This window comes from Cladophialophora yegresii, assembly GCF_000585515.1.
Source record: "Cladophialophora yegresii CBS 114405 chromosome Unknown aczIN-supercont1.5, whole genome shotgun sequence".
Taxonomy (NCBI): Eukaryota; Fungi; Ascomycota; class Eurotiomycetes; order Chaetothyriales; family Herpotrichiellaceae; genus Cladophialophora; species Cladophialophora yegresii.
The window spans coordinates 1,965,754-1,980,282 of NW_006913049.1; the positions used below are offsets into that span (position 1 = coordinate 1,965,754).

The 14,529-nt window shown below is 54.3% G+C and overlaps 7 protein-coding genes across 7 annotated transcripts in view; 5 read left to right on the top strand and 2 right to left on the bottom strand.

Moving 5' to 3' along the window:
* Positions 1 to 19: 19 nt before the first annotated feature.
* A1O7_07434 (uncharacterized protein) lies at positions 20 to 1,219 on the bottom strand (the record flags this gene model as incomplete). Its single annotated transcript, XM_007761434.1, has 1 exon — positions 20 to 1,219. One exon carries the CDS (start codon positions 1,217 to 1,219, stop codon positions 20 to 22), a length of 1,200 nt encoding a protein of 399 aa, XP_007759624.1.
* Positions 1,220 to 2,278: 1,059 nt separating this feature from the next.
* A1O7_07435 (uncharacterized protein) lies at positions 2,279 to 3,229 on the top strand (the record flags this gene model as incomplete). Its single annotated transcript, XM_007761435.1, has 3 exons — positions 2,279 to 2,355; positions 2,417 to 2,769; positions 2,820 to 3,229. 3 exons carry the CDS (start codon positions 2,279 to 2,281, stop codon positions 3,227 to 3,229), a joined length of 840 nt encoding a protein of 279 aa, XP_007759625.1.
* A 605-nt stretch (positions 3,230 to 3,834) lies between these two features.
* Positions 3,835 to 4,296, top strand: A1O7_07436 (uncharacterized protein; the record flags this gene model as incomplete). Its single annotated transcript, XM_007761436.1, has 1 exon — positions 3,835 to 4,296. One exon carries the CDS (start codon positions 3,835 to 3,837, stop codon positions 4,294 to 4,296), a length of 462 nt encoding a protein of 153 aa, XP_007759626.1.
* Positions 4,297 to 4,920: 624 nt separating this feature from the next.
* On the top strand, positions 4,921 to 5,624 carry A1O7_07437 (uncharacterized protein; the record flags this gene model as incomplete). Its single annotated transcript, XM_007761437.1, has 2 exons — positions 4,921 to 5,282; positions 5,330 to 5,624. The coding sequence occupies 2 exons, from the start codon at positions 4,921 to 4,923 to the stop codon at positions 5,622 to 5,624; spliced, it is 657 nt and encodes a 218-aa protein (XP_007759627.1).
* Positions 5,625 to 7,375: 1,751 nt separating this feature from the next.
* Positions 7,376 to 8,905, top strand: A1O7_07438 (uncharacterized protein; the record flags this gene model as incomplete). Its single annotated transcript, XM_007761438.1, has 1 exon — positions 7,376 to 8,905. One exon carries the CDS (start codon positions 7,376 to 7,378, stop codon positions 8,903 to 8,905), a length of 1,530 nt encoding a protein of 509 aa, XP_007759628.1.
* Positions 8,906 to 10,150: 1,245 nt separating this feature from the next.
* On the top strand, positions 10,151 to 12,917 carry A1O7_07439 (uncharacterized protein; the record flags this gene model as incomplete). Its single annotated transcript, XM_007761439.1, has 2 exons — positions 10,151 to 11,455; positions 11,514 to 12,917. 2 exons carry the CDS (start codon positions 10,151 to 10,153, stop codon positions 12,915 to 12,917), a joined length of 2,709 nt encoding a protein of 902 aa, XP_007759629.1.
* Positions 12,918 to 14,204: 1,287 nt separating this feature from the next.
* A1O7_07440 (uncharacterized protein) overlaps positions 14,205 to 14,529 on the bottom strand; it is a gene marked incomplete at both ends in the record, with an annotated part of 2,263 nt that continues 1,938 nt past the window's right edge. Inside the window, one exon of the mRNA XM_007761440.1 lies at positions 14,205 to 14,464. Within this exon, the coding sequence (XP_007759630.1) occupies positions 14,205 to 14,464 (260 nt within the window). The remainder of the gene's footprint in view (positions 14,465 to 14,529) is intronic.

A 14,529-nucleotide genomic window follows, 5' to 3' on the forward strand; every position in this document is an offset into this window, starting at 1 on the left:
AAATCAAAATTGTCAAACCTCAGTCAGCTTCTCGGATATCCAGATATCCCTTCTCCATACTAAAGTCCTTGACATCTGCGAGCGGTGTCAATCCGAAAGTACTCCCTTTACATCTCTGCTCAAGGATTCTTTCTGCGAGTCGGATGTTCTTCTCCGGAAAGCCTTCGTCTCGGAGACTTTGGTAATAGGCAGCAATGAGTGCCGCGCCCATCCTCGAGAGATCGTAGTCTTTGTCCGGCACGGATATTGGCGAAGGCCGGATCACCCAGACCAGCGTTAACGGCGGATCGGCGGGTTCAAGCCCTGGTTGGACGTGCGCGGAGAGGATCTCATCTTCCGCCCCATTATCGTCCGACCTGCCCTCCCAGCGTTTTGGACGTCGCAGAACGAGAGCCACGCCTCCACTCGACGTATGGATCTTGGACCGTTCCAGCGCGTACGCACGGCTGGCGTGGTCGTCGCCGTGATCGGGCGGGTCTGTCTCGAAGAGCGTGAACGGCACGGTGCGCGAAGGATTGTCGGCTCCCAAGGTAGGCACTCCATCCTCGAGGTCCATCACCGCGGCGTCGGCGCTCGCCACGGCAAGCACCATCGCATGCAACACCTCGGACATGTCCTGGCGGCGGTTCTGCGCCCTCACGTAGATGTACTGCAGGTAGGGGACCGCGAAGTTGGCCGTGGAAGTCGAAATGGACCGCAGTTGAGAAGCTGTCTCGCGGGCGCGAACGTCCCCACCCCTATCCTCGGCTGGCGTTGAGATTGAGACCACAGTAGTCCCCTGTCCGGCTTCGTGTCCCTGTCCCTGTCCCGCTCCCCCTGGACGAGGCGGAACCGGCAGGACAGAGAACTGAGCCGCCCCAATGACTTCGCCCGCGTGGTCCCGGATGCCGACGATCCGGTACGGCGCCAGTCCCGCCCTCTCGCCTCTGGCCTGCGCGACGAGGCGCTCAACGATCAAGTCGGACCTCTCGCGCTCGGCGCGGCGCGGGAAACTGGCCGTGTAGAGTGGGTCGTAGAGCGTCTGGAAGTTTGCCGAGGAGACGAGCTCGATGGCCCCGATGTTTGGGAGCGCTGTCCTTTGTAGGCGGGCCGGGGTGGTGCGGCTCAGACTGTCCAGGGAGATGGTTGGTGGGAGGTGCGAGAGATGCGAGGAGAGCGAGGGCGTGAGGTAGGGGGTGAATATCGAGGGTGCTGGTGAGGGTGAGGATGAGGGTGACATTGTCTAAGTACAGTACGGGTAGGAGGATAGGAGGTGTATTCAGTCTGGCGATCCTTTTGTTGTGCTTGTGCTGGCGAGACTATCCTGTTGTACCATGAACTGAACTGGACCGCTCTGGTATGAACCCCTCGTTGGCCCTGGTGGGCAGAGTGCTCCTTTCGTTCGGGGATACCGTCGGATCTCCCCTTGCTGATGTCAGTCTCACGGCGCAGTAACTGGGGCTATACGCACTGGGGCTCAGCCAGTATGGGCAGATTTTACTGCGGAGGCGGCGGAAACGATGATTGTTCAACACCCAGCGCTGTGAAGTGGCCGCGTGTTCCGCCGTAGGTCGGTTGATCAACATTCGGAGGATCGTCCATATTTGTTGTATCTAAGAAATCAGTGGTGCATCAACACCACTTACGCAGGATTGAATGGGGTTGAAGCGCCGTTTTCTGCGATGGCTGGACCATATTAACCTGAAGTTCGTTACCGGTACTCCAGTATGAGATGCGAAAACGACTCGAGCCGATATACTGCGCATGGCATCGTGGCGTCAAGTGAGTGTGGAAATTCTACAAGATGGAGCGGTCAGACAGCCGTCTCCATACCGTGTCGACTTTGGCCAAATCCTTGAGGATTCCATTCCACCAGTGGTAACTACGGTGTCGACAATGCAGCTCCAGCTCGGTTCTTCGGGCCCAACCTGCAGAGTTGATCAATTTGCTCAGAGCCTCCGCAGCCGAACAGGGCAACCTGCAACCCCGCATTTCTGTTTTGCACTCTTACAGCGATGCTTCGGGTTTGCTCTCTGGGTCTCCTCACACGTCGGGAACACGAGTATGGCGTACACCAGATGACGGTGCCTGCTAAGCGTAAGCTCGGCCGACGGCTAACCCCTCACACGTTGAGATCTAGATACTTCAGCAGAAGGACCGAGTTGCGAGTCAGAATGACCATGTCTCTCACACTCGATTGAAGGTAGGATCCTTTTCTATTCACGAGAGGACTGCCCTACTACTACTTCAAGAAGTGTTCCTCTATTCCCAGAATTGCGAGTCTCACAGTACGGGAAGAATGTCTGGCTTTGCATACATAACTGGAGGGGCTTCCGGGATTGGGCGAGGGGTGGCTCAGATGCTAGTGAAGCACAAGTAAGGGACATTGTTGTGGGAGAAGTCAGCATTGATGGGAGGAGTACTAACAATGCTGTAGTATCAAGGTCTTTATCGCTGACAGAGATATTGACGGCGCTCAGAAAGTCGTGGACGAGCTGAACAAGGATTCTCAGGTCGCCAGTTGCGCTCACGTCGACGTTGCAAACTGGAATTCCCAAGCCAAAGCATTCAGTCAAGCCGTTGCAGATTTCGGTCGGATCGACTACGTATATCCCATTGCAGGGATCGGCGAGCGTGTCTCCATCCCCAATGACCCTTCCGCGACGGGTTTCGAGATGCCCGACTTGACGGTCCTCGACATCGATCTGACAGGAGTCTTGTACACCGTCTCGCTGGCCGTGCAGCAGTTCAGGAAGCAGCAGCCCGGCAAGAATGGTCTTCGGGGTTCAAGTGAGCAAAACCCCTACTGCCGGTGACCGCATGACTAACCTGTGTTTGAGTCGGATGTGTTGCCAGTGTCTGCGGCTTCTATTGCTGCCCGACCCTACCCATCTATACTGCGGCAAAGCATGCCGTGGTCGGGTTAGTGAGGAGCTACGGGAAATACTTGCCGGAAGAAAAGATCACCATGAACGCGATCTGCCCCAACGTGATTCGCACCAACATCTCCACGGGCGCATTCTATGACACTCTGGAGAAGGAGAACCTGCTGACGCCGATCGAAGGTGTCATCGACACGTTCGAAAAGTTACTCGATGAACAGACCTCGGGAGAGATCTTCGAGATAGGGCCGAACTATAAGCAGCAAGGTGCGGTCGTAAGGAAGGCGCAGGAGTATCTGGACAAGGAAAGCCAAAGGACATTTGAGGTGCTCTATCACAGAGGCCGTCCGCTCCACCAGCCTCGCTAAAGAATCGAGTGCGCTGTACGGAGTAGCTGGAAGTGGGCGAACCAGTGTAACGAGTTCCTCATAAGATAGCCAAATGTCTGCACTCGGGGCAGCCTCTTTCTAGAATCAAGTCGCTTCCGCGTCCTATGCTTCGCATGCATTAATTGTTTGTCGCTGCAGAGCCATGAGACCCTGGCATGAAAGGCCTGTGGTAGTCAATCAGTTGGATAAGCCCCAGCTGCAGTACGGAGTATGTATCCAGAGGCCCCTGCTTTCCCCGCAACAACGTCCCCCCATGTCGAGGCTAGGCGCATGTGCAGCACGTCTCGGGTGTGCGGCGACCAACCCGTCCGCTGACGTCGCCGTTGTCTGCCGACAAACGCATCTTAACGAATTCCCTTGACGCCAGTCTGCCCTGTAGCTTTGAACTTCATACGAGTTGTCGTTGCTTCATTGTAGACTTCTGAACCTTCATATCGCCAAATAGTCAAAGCTATCTTTGTGACCGTCGGGGGTCTTGACACCATTCACATCTTGTCGACTTGCTCCATTTGGGTCCTTCGCCAGCCTTGTTGATTGATCGAGCAGACTCTCCTTCTTCCGGCCGTCATCTCCCTTCGCACAAAATGGCTGCCATCCACCGGCCCGCACATCTCACACACCATGCCGCCAAAGTGGCCTCGGCAGCATGTATTGAGAAGTCGAAAGCCATCAGCGTCCCTATGAACATTGCAATTGTCGACGCCTCCCTCTACTTGCTGCATTTCGAACGCATGCCCGGTGCGAAACTCACCTCCATTGACATCTCGATGAACAAAGCCTTCACCGCCGCGGGCCACCGCGCGCCAACATCGGTCTACAAGGAGAATGTTTGGCCTGGTGGAGCTGCGTTCGGTCTGAGTAACAGCAATAATGGCAGGTTCATGTACGTGGCTGGTGGGATCCCGATTGTCGTCGATGGTGAATGCGTGGGAGCGATTGGCTGCAGCACGGGCACGCCGGCGCAAGATACAGAAGTCGCGCAGGCGGGCATTGACGCGGTGATGGAATACGTGAGGAAGAGGAAGCAGGGACAGCCGAAGTTATAGGATTTTGGGTGGTGCGTGGGCTGTTTAAAAGTAGTCATGAATCAGGAAAGCGCTCTAAACCTGTCTTCACACCTTGAGTAGCGTGTATGATTATCTTGAGTCTGTCCAGTCGCGGAAGGCATCGATTGATGTGTCTTCAAGTGGGAATTCCAGCAGTGAAGCCTTCTTATCTTGAAACGAGTGGCATTGGCCGTTAAGCTTCATGCGGTGCGCGAAGGAGGATCACGGCGCTTTCACTTGACGAACTCATGTGAAGCTGGAATAGTGACGGGTGACCTGAGCCTGGGGCGCTTCCCTACAACAGAGGAACACTGCTCGGTGTCCATACAGCCGGCATCAGACTGTCGATGTTGTTGCGCAGGTCGCTGTGCAGCTTCCAGAGGGTCGTGGTACTACCTGTAGCTAGATACCCGCTCAAGCCCTCCAGCTGGGTGCCACTGATGGATTGGCCGCATGACATCATACCCTTGGCATGTTTACTTTGAAGCCGAACTTAGAATTCCCGCACTGCATTTGTGCCTACCTCTGCATCGCAGGAGAGCCATTGTTGAAAACTTTTAGCCGCGAGTGGTTCTCAATTGAGAGCCCAGAACTCTGCCTTCCAAGATACAGACAGCGACAAAGATGAATGGGCGTACCTCAGCCTCACCGTCACCTCCTCCACAAACCCCGGTTGCATCGGCACCAGGACCGCGCGCAACAGCTCTACACAAGGTCTTCGCAGGGGCTCTGTCAGCCTCGATTAAGGCGAACTCGTACGCGAACTTCAGCTCATGTTTCCCGACGCCGGCAAAATATTGTCCAAATGCGCTTGAAGGAGTGTGGGCGCAACTGAACACGCGTCTCGAGCAGGAATGCATGCGCGATTTTGAACAGATATTGGAGGACAGGCACGTGGTGGAGGGGTTAAATCAGTGGGAAGACATGATAGAAGAGGCGCGAAAGAGAAAGAATCGCGCGGTCGAAGGAGAGATGCCAGATAGACCGTGAGAAGTCCTCCCAGTGCCCCCATTGTCTTAGCTGATGCAGTCAGACTCCACACATTATCCGCCGAAGAGCTATACGCGGCGCATCTGACGCCCTACCTCCAAAAAGTCACAGATGAACTGAATACGCGAATACAGAATTCCCAGCAAGAGAACGCGGTCATCTTCGGCAAAATCAGTGACCAGCGTGCCGAGATTGAGCGACTCTTGAATGGCCTTCAACACGTCGTATACGCTATTGAAGGCAGTGTGGATGCGATGCGCTCAAACCCGCAGATAGATTACGATGCCCTGAGGAATGATGTGTGGCAAATGGAACAGGAGGTTTCTGGGACGAGATAGTCCTGTCTACGAACGATTGGAAGATCAATGATTGCTGCTTCTATTAGCGAAGGCGCTGGGAAGGATTGTGGTAGGGCTTGGGAGGTACTTTGGGTATTCTGCGAGGCAACCGCCGGACAATTTTCGTTTCTTAACGAAGCGAACGTATCTGATCTTCGCGAAAGGGTCTAGGGACATATTTCGTTGAGCCTCAGAGTTTCACCGGACAAGTTGGCGAGATTATCACGGGGTCGGAGACAAGGTCAATCAGTCTTCAAGATAGAACATCGAATCGAGAACCACAAATGCCATGATCTACTCTTCGGATTTCGATTCAGCTCTTGTTAATACTCGGAAGCGGATTTCAAGCAGATCACTGGTTATCACATCACCGGACAATATCGGATGCGTCTTCGGTAGTTCTGGAAACTGACCAATGGCGGGTTTGGAAACTGCCAAGAACCTCTTGACCCAATCGGAGCTTCCTTATTCCCTCCGCATTTCCATCTGTCGTTTAATGTCCGCGATGTCTGTTCGGGGATTACCTTCTTATCCACCCACAGCCAGTTGTTCATTCAGCAGGCGTTGTATTCTTGTCGCGAGTCTTCAGGCATCTCCGTCGTGATGTCTAGTGCGATGCGTCGCATGGAGCCTGGTCACAGTAGCTCTTGCCGCTGGCGACATGCGAGCCCAACGCGAAAGACCTCGCTTCGTTAGGGTTCCAGGAACCCGGGCTGCCACGTTCAACGATGGCCGAGGACGAACACCCTTGATTAGCGAGCTGCAACTGCTCCAGGATGCTATGTTGAAGATCCCAGCGGGTCTGGCTGTCAGCACCAGAAATTGATGCCTACGCGGGGCAGGCAAATTGCAGACATGCAAATAAGGTTTGATAGCGAGATTGCATTTCGCCACCAACCATCACAACCTCTTCTTTCAACCTCCACATCCTGGGCTTGCTGCGCTTCTGGTTCTCACATCCGCGCTGAAAGAGCTGTCTCGTTGGTGCTATCGCTCCCGACTGCCGCAAGCAACCGCCGCCATCGCAGATGTTGCGGCTAGCGATTCCGAGAACCCTTGTTGCCACGAACGAGATCCTCCCAGATTTCCCACGAAGTTGACGCGCCAGTGGTCTCTCCCTGGCTCAAGGCTTCGAGCTAGGTGATTTGTGTGTTCTTGAAAACAGCCGGACGCGTGAAAAGAGATAACACTGGTAAGTGTTCGATGGTCGTTTCACTGCATCTGTTACTCGCGTCGCAGAGATATCCCCGTACAGGACTGCTCCTCCAGTTCGACTCCATGCTTTGTTTGTTTACTATTACTCCATGCTGCATGTCGTGCGCCTATATAATTTCGGGGACTCCACCTGCTCTTGCACCGGCCCCGCCTTGATTGGTCTTGAAGGGCGCGTCTTGCCTTGAACCCCTCTTCCTCAGCCTTTTTTTGCAGGCAGTTCAACGTCAGGCTTGGAAACAGCACGCCGCTGACAGGGAACATCCCGACTGAGACCGCTGTCAGATTTTATGCTTTGCGTCAGAGGTCAACAACTTCAGCTCTTGGACTATTCAAGTTGTCTACCGTCCGACGCGCTTCTGTGTTCGAACTCCCTTCTATTCATTGTTCGGCGTGTTTGCTATCCCTCCAAGCTATTGATCTGGATGTCGACTTCGAGACGGGAAACTTGGGAAGTTGGGCAGCATTTTTCGACTCGAGCATTGAAAAGCGACAACGGAAAATAGTCAACCTTACATCCTCGTCGGTTACACGAACGCATGGAGAGGCGCGTTAAGATCTGGGCCATTGGCGCCCTTGCGGGAGCCTTCAGCATTGCGAGCAGCATTCTAAACGTCGTCTTTGCAACGAATGTCGGCAATATCACAGTGCTCTCAGCCCTTCGAGCCCTGCTGTACGTTACCTTCGGCGCCAGTTTAGTCAACATTGCAGTACTGGCTCTGTTCTGTACATCCTTTGTGAAGAAGTTGGACAGCCATTCGCTGGGCTCAAAGGCACATACATGGAGCTACGTGGCCAGCGGCACGAGCATCGCGGTCTTTGGTATCCTTGTCTCCGGCGTTGTATTGGTCTGGCTGGCGATGAGGCAAAGCGACCTACCAACGCGGATCTTGCAGGCCGCTCCTACTACATTGATCGGGATATGGTTCGCCACTTGGGCTATCGCTTCTGTACTCCAAATAGTCCTGTATTGCCTTCTGCATTCGTGGGTTCGAAATGTCTTGACAGCGCAACGAGCCAGCCGGCTCGACATGGACTTTCGTGCACGAGCGCCGTCGCTGTCGACTACCCTGAGGCCGACGACTCAGCACACGACGCAATCTTTCGGTTCCCAGGAACCGACACTCCACTCGTCACCGAGAACTCCTATCTCCAAAGGAGAGTCATTGACCAGAAGAAGATCGTCATCGGTGAAAGTTGGAGCGGGATCATCAAGTTCGAAAGTGGTCCGGTATTCCAATCAGTGGTCGTCGGAAGCGATACCATTTCCCGCAAGAGAGGCTATGTCGCCAGACAGCGCCTTTGACGACTGGGACACATCCTCGGTCCATCGAGAGATGCGAGCCGCCATCCACTCCTCCCCGCCCCCCACCTCCGGAGGCTTGGAGACAATCCCCGGTAGTCCCGCCGAATCGACCATACTCGATGGACCTTTCCTGCCTGAACCGCAATCACCAATTTCGAGCTCACCACCACACGCCGCAACCTCAGACACTGCTGTCTGGAGCTCGCCCCCTGGACAACTGAAATCTTCACCGCCGTCTAGTCCTATCAACTTCTCCCGGCCGACCTCTCGCCCTACGTCTTCATATAACAACAAACAACCACCACCCCAATTCGAACCCTTTGAGTCCCCTAAGCAGGAACTGATTCACCCGCTGTTTAGATTAAACGGCACTCGACCGCCTCCCATTCCCACCGCTGGTACCATGGTTACAGCTTCGCCAATGGCAAACACGCTGATCACGCCTAAAACTCTAGCCAGGCTTCGGAGTAATTCGCCTCCTGTGCACAAATGCGAGGACATCATGCCAAGCATTGACAAGCCGACGACGGACGGGGACGAACCGTCAGTCCCAGATAGCCCTGCGCTAGGGGTAACACCACTGGGCAGCCCTGGTCCTTCGATTGTAGACGAGGATGAGCTACCACCAATTCTACCTGGCTTCGTGCTATCCGCGGGATCACGCACCAGCTTGGTGGGTTATGGGAAGCGGAAAAGCATCAAGAAAGGACGAACGAAATCTTCAGGTTCTGTGACGAATCGACTGAGTCAAATAATGGTATGAGGAGGCAACGGATAGGCTACTGGATAGGACTTTTTCTGCCGCGGCTACTGGTACCGCGCCTGGATGGTTATCTTTATGGAGGATCGAGAATGGCTGCACGTTTGGCATGAATTGTGTTTTAGCGCGGAGTTGGCGAGAAATGCTCACTTTTTATGGCCTTGACCATGAGGGCTCACAGTTACCGTTGATTGCAGGTGCGATACCAATGATGTGAAAAGCGATTTTTAATACCACAGCACTTGTCGTGCTCGGTGGATGAATCAATAACGCTGAAAAGTAAGGAGCACTCACGTGAATGCCGTAATCACACAGTCAGGAGTTCTTTTGATGTGATTGGGCAGCCCTGACCGGCGTTTCGCGGCGCGTTCCGCAAATCGGCATCGAGCCTTTTCGGAAGGTGGCTCGGGGGTGGCCACTGGCGACTGGTCTAGGCGGGGATGGTGGGCAATAGGCGGCTCGCCTGCGCCTGTTCTGGGTAGGGCTTGGGCGCCAGCAGTCAGAGGCTGTCATCGGCCTGTGGCTGTCATACTCGGCAAGCCCAAGCAAAATGCAAAATCCAACTAAAGTTACTGTGAGAATGCTTCACACAGTTCAGCAGCTGTGGCCGTCCACCGTGTCAGGTTTACAACAACACAATCCTTCACTCTCTGCATCTCTCACTGCCTCACCCCGGCGCCATGGCGGTCTGCCAGCTTATTCCGCCTCCGGGCTTGAATACTATTGACGCATTTTCGTCTTCCCATTGTTCTGCTGCATCCCGACCCTTGTCAATCAATACCTCACCTCCCGAATGCTTCCAGCTGCCTCCTTCTGCGACAACCAGCACACTTCAACCTCAAATACCCCTCAACGATGCTCAGTTGTGGCTCCTCGACTTCCTTCAACCAATCTTAGATCGCGACATCCGAGCACAATCAAGGCATCGTGCTAGAGCACTCTTTCGTGGTGCTCGCTCATCTCGTTCCTCGGCAAGAGCTACTAAAAAGCCGCTTGGTTCTTTTACAGCAGGAATCATTTCTTTGTGTCTCTTGGACAGTCTTGAAAATCACTCCAGGTGAGCGAAGAAGGACCTTTCTGCATTTGTCTACCCTTACGTTCTCCATCTTGTTGCGTATTGCCCTGTCTCGTGCCATTCCGGCGAGCAATTGAATTTCCGCCTCATACACCGGACGGCTTGACCTCACCACACCGAAAATCTCCAATATCAGGCCACGGACAAGAAAAGCTAACCTCATCAGCAGCAAAATGCCTCGAAAACGCTCCCCGCGTGAACCAACAACCGAATTCCATATGAGGACCAGAAATCGGAGCATCAAGACTACGCCAGAACCATCAAACTCATCTTTGGAGGACTCTTCATTGTCAGAACTAGGGACGCCACCAGATACTCCTCCGAGTATTCTGAGCTCCGCAACCCGCAAGCGAAAACGGTCAAGCTCAAGCTCCGGTGATCCTGAGACACCTTCGGAGTCGACACAGCCAAGACGAAGAAATACTGCGGTCGTAGCTGTGCCAGACCCGATCAAATCACGAAAACGCAGACGAAGACCGCCCGTATCTGGACTCAGCGACACTTCGAGCACGTCCAAGACAGACCGTTCTTCCCCAGCCACCCAGTCATCAATCACTCCGCCTGATTCTGCCAAATCATCAAGACGCAATTCGGCTGCGACACGATCTGACAGTGCTGATGCTCTTCCAGAAACTGAAGTACAGGCACAGATTCAAGCAGCATCCACCGTCAGAGAATCCTCCACGGCATTGAGACGTAGCGCGCGCCACATAAAGCCAAGCATTCTTCAAGGACCCCTTGCAGTGGATGCTCCTCCAAATGAGCCTTCATCATCAACTGCTGAGGCACCGTCCGAAAATGCGCGGAAGCGCAAACCTAGTGGTGCAGCATCAGATGCTTCGGAGACGGTTCCTAAGCGTAGGCGAACTCTACGGACCGCCAAGCAAGCAACCACCCAAAAGTCCTCCAACTGTTGGGACAAGGAGAAAGAGATTTGGCCTGAATTTGACCGAAACAACGTGATCTACTATGCTAATGATGGCACCACTCAATATCACCCTGCAGAGGGAGATGAGACGCCAGAATCCCGCTCGCCGAAAAAGCCAACAAGGGGCGGTGCCCGCACTGGTCGTGGAGGCGGCCACTCCAACGGTGGTGGACGCAAAGGCAAGCCAAAAGGCCGAGGGGGACGTGGAGGGAGTCCAGATCCGCCAGAGCGAAGGCAGCCGCTCTCTCAGGAAGAGAAGGCGATGATCTCCATTCTCAAGGCCAGGCAGCAGGAATTGAAACGGTTCTTCAGCGTCGTGGGCGCTCAACAGTTTGACATACTCGAACAACTGGCCAATCGCGATCTCAACAGAATGGCCAAGAAGTCGAACGCCCACAAGAAAGTACCCGAGTACGCGATGATCGTCGAAGAACTTGAGGCCGCCAAACAGGATGCCGAAGATCTCGTCAGGAAGAGATATGACATCCAACTCGAGGCCGAAATGCGACGATTAGAGGCAGAAAAGGAGGTCATCGAACAACAGTGGAAGGTAAGTCTCGGCGCGGCCGCTCTAGCGAGGTAGCATAATGCTGACATGTGTGTGACAGAATCGCCGAGCAGCGGCCCGCAAAGAACACCTCGCCGCGGCGGAAGGAGACATCATCCTCTTCGAGCGAGCCTACCGTGCCGCTCACGACGACACGCACACTGAATCCGGCTCCGACATGATGGAGTACTTTCCACACTATCACGAACTACCAGAACCAGATACCCAACCGCGTGGATACACATCCAGCAGAATCAAAGACGAGAAGCCGTTTAAGCGACAGCTCGGAGAATCCTATGACGAACAAGCTCGCCAACAAGTGCTCAACGAGGACGTTATTGGCCCCTTGTTGAAGCAGATTGAACAAAGAAACAAAGAATGGAGAGCCGAGCAACTGTCTCACAAGTCTCGATCCATCGACGCTCTTACCGAAGAGGCGGCAAAGGAGCTGGCAAAGATCGGTGGTTATCTTGTTCCACGGCCCATGGACATGGCGGAAGCTAACAGCTTCGCCTTGTCCGCACTGGCAGACGTGTCCGAGTGGGTGGCGCAGCAATACCCCCAGAAGCAGTACATCTACGTCCCACTTGCGAAAGGCGAAGCTTTCCCAGTTCAAGGCTTGGACTTCTCCCCTCTTCCCGGTCAAGCCCCGCCACCGCCGCGTCCGCAACAAGCTTACCAGCAGGTCATCCGGACAAATTCGCGGCCACGTGGCCGTCGACTCAAATATCCTCCACTGACTTACGAGCAGGCGGTGAGCGCTACCACTTCCTCCCCTGGACTCCCACCTCTACAACCCCAGCATCATACCCAACCTCAAGGAGTACACTTTCCGCCGCCTACTACTACCGCACCACTCGCAGGTCCACTGGTGTTTGAAGCCCCACGCATCATCTCCAGCGGTCCAGGCCAACCCATTGCCCCTGCTCCGCCGAAAGCCGCACCTGCTGCTGGTCGTCCAAGTGTCGACATCTTCCGCCATAATACCCGATACCCACCACCCCCACCTCCGCCTTCACACACCTCCCATGCGCGGCAAAATTCATTGACCATTGCATCGTCGCCGCCGCAGCAGTCCCAGCCACAATATCAACCTCAGCCCCAGCCTCAGCAGTACATATTCCAGACACCACAACAACCATTCCAGCATCAAGCCGCGCCGCCACCGACTCAAACACAACAGTATGGTCCCCCAGCCAGTACGGCTCCAGTCGCTGTGATCACCGCCTCAGGCCCGAGTTCAAGCCCAGCTGGGCTAAATGCCACCAGTCCGTCAGGGCCTATAGCCGGCCAACAGACGAAGATGCCCATGACCTTTGTGAATCAGACCATAGAAAGCAGGACCGCTGCCGCCGCGGGTCAAGCAAGCACCGGCCCCGGCAACGGGAATGGTCACGGGAACGGTGCGAATGCAGCTGGAAATGACAAGGGGAGTGGGAGACGTGTCTTGCTGCCAAAGTTCTAGTCAAGGGGCGGGAGACGTGTCTTGTTGCCGAAGTTCTAAATCAATTCATGGGAAATCTTATGAGGTGACTAGCCGGAGCCTTTTCATGGCTAGAAGCTTCAGTGTTGCCCGCTGCCCTTGCTTATGGATTTGGACAGTGGACAGCGTTGGCAATCAAGGAGAATACGGAAGGTAACCCCCCAGGGAAGACAAAGATGAAGACGAACACAAACATCAAGGTCAAGGCCATGCCGAAATGCCGAAGCTCAGACATGGCATGCGATACAACAGATACCACAAAGCCGAGAGAGATACCATGCAATGCCGAACCCGAGACATAGCATGCGATACAACAGATAGGATACAATAAAAAAAAGAGATACAATACCTTACAATTCCATGAATCTGTACCCAATCAATCTTTCAGAGGGGTGTGGGTGCACGGGACTCGTGGGGCATGCGTCCAGTACAGCAGAGAGTAGGCCAGTACAATGCAATGCAATGCCACTTCATGAACGCGGGGCGTAGTTATGGCATGCAAATGAGCGAGAGAGGGTGAAAGAAGGAGAAAGGCGTCGATGTCACTTTGCTGAACGCAGGGCGAAAGGCATGAGAGAGAGAGAGAGAGAGAGTGAGAACGGGGAAGCCCGTGAGGGAGGGAGAATTGCTCCCTGAAACTAGGTACTAGGTACTAGGTACTCTTCACATTCAGCCCCCCGCGCCATATAATACCCAGCCAGCCAGCCCGTCGTTCCTGTTCTTGGTCGGCTTGCACGCACGCCAGGAACCAAGGCAAAGACACGGAGATTGGTCGCGTCTAATAAGTGAGATATAACATGGCACATCGTAGCATAGCATAGCATAGGCGGCACCATATCCATGCCACGTTTCCCCCCCCCCCCCCCGGAAGACATGCTATGATACGCCCTAGACATACATGTTTCCCATTCCAGGCTCGCGACGTAAGTGGAACTAGATACTGGAATGGACATGTGGCCAGGCATCAATGGAGAGGGAAAGGCCGGGAGCGAGAGTGAGATCAAGAGCAAGAGTATAGAGTTCCTGGGATCTCGTCACTTTTTCCTCCGATGTACGCACTGTATGTAGAAGCGAGCAGTCAATTCGGTTGGTCATGCGCTCCCCTCCGCCTACGCCGCGATGGGTGCCGCTTCATATCGATAGTGTCAACCAAGATTCCCTCTTCTTGGGTGCCTCTTTCTCTCTCTCACCATCAAATCATTTAAATCCCTCGGGGAAAAGGGGAACCATAAAACGCAAAAGGCCCCGGATCCTAGGCACAGTACAATACTACACCTGCTGAACATGCCTACTCCCCCCCTTCTCGCTATCGTGTCGCTGCCCTGTGGGCATAGCCATAACACTACTCCTCCTCTTCTCGACGGCGGCCTGTCTGCCGAGATTCAACTCCTGCGCGAACTTGCTGCGGTCGCGGAACCACTGGCCCTTCCAGTAGAAGATGTAGATGGGGAAGATGACCACGACGGAGAGGCATGCCAGGATCGTGGACGGGTATTCGAGCACGTATTTGTGGCCGATGTTTTCGTAGACTATCGACAAGTACAGTGATGGGTTAGCAACAAGTAGAGTGATGGGTTAGCAACAAGTAGAGTGA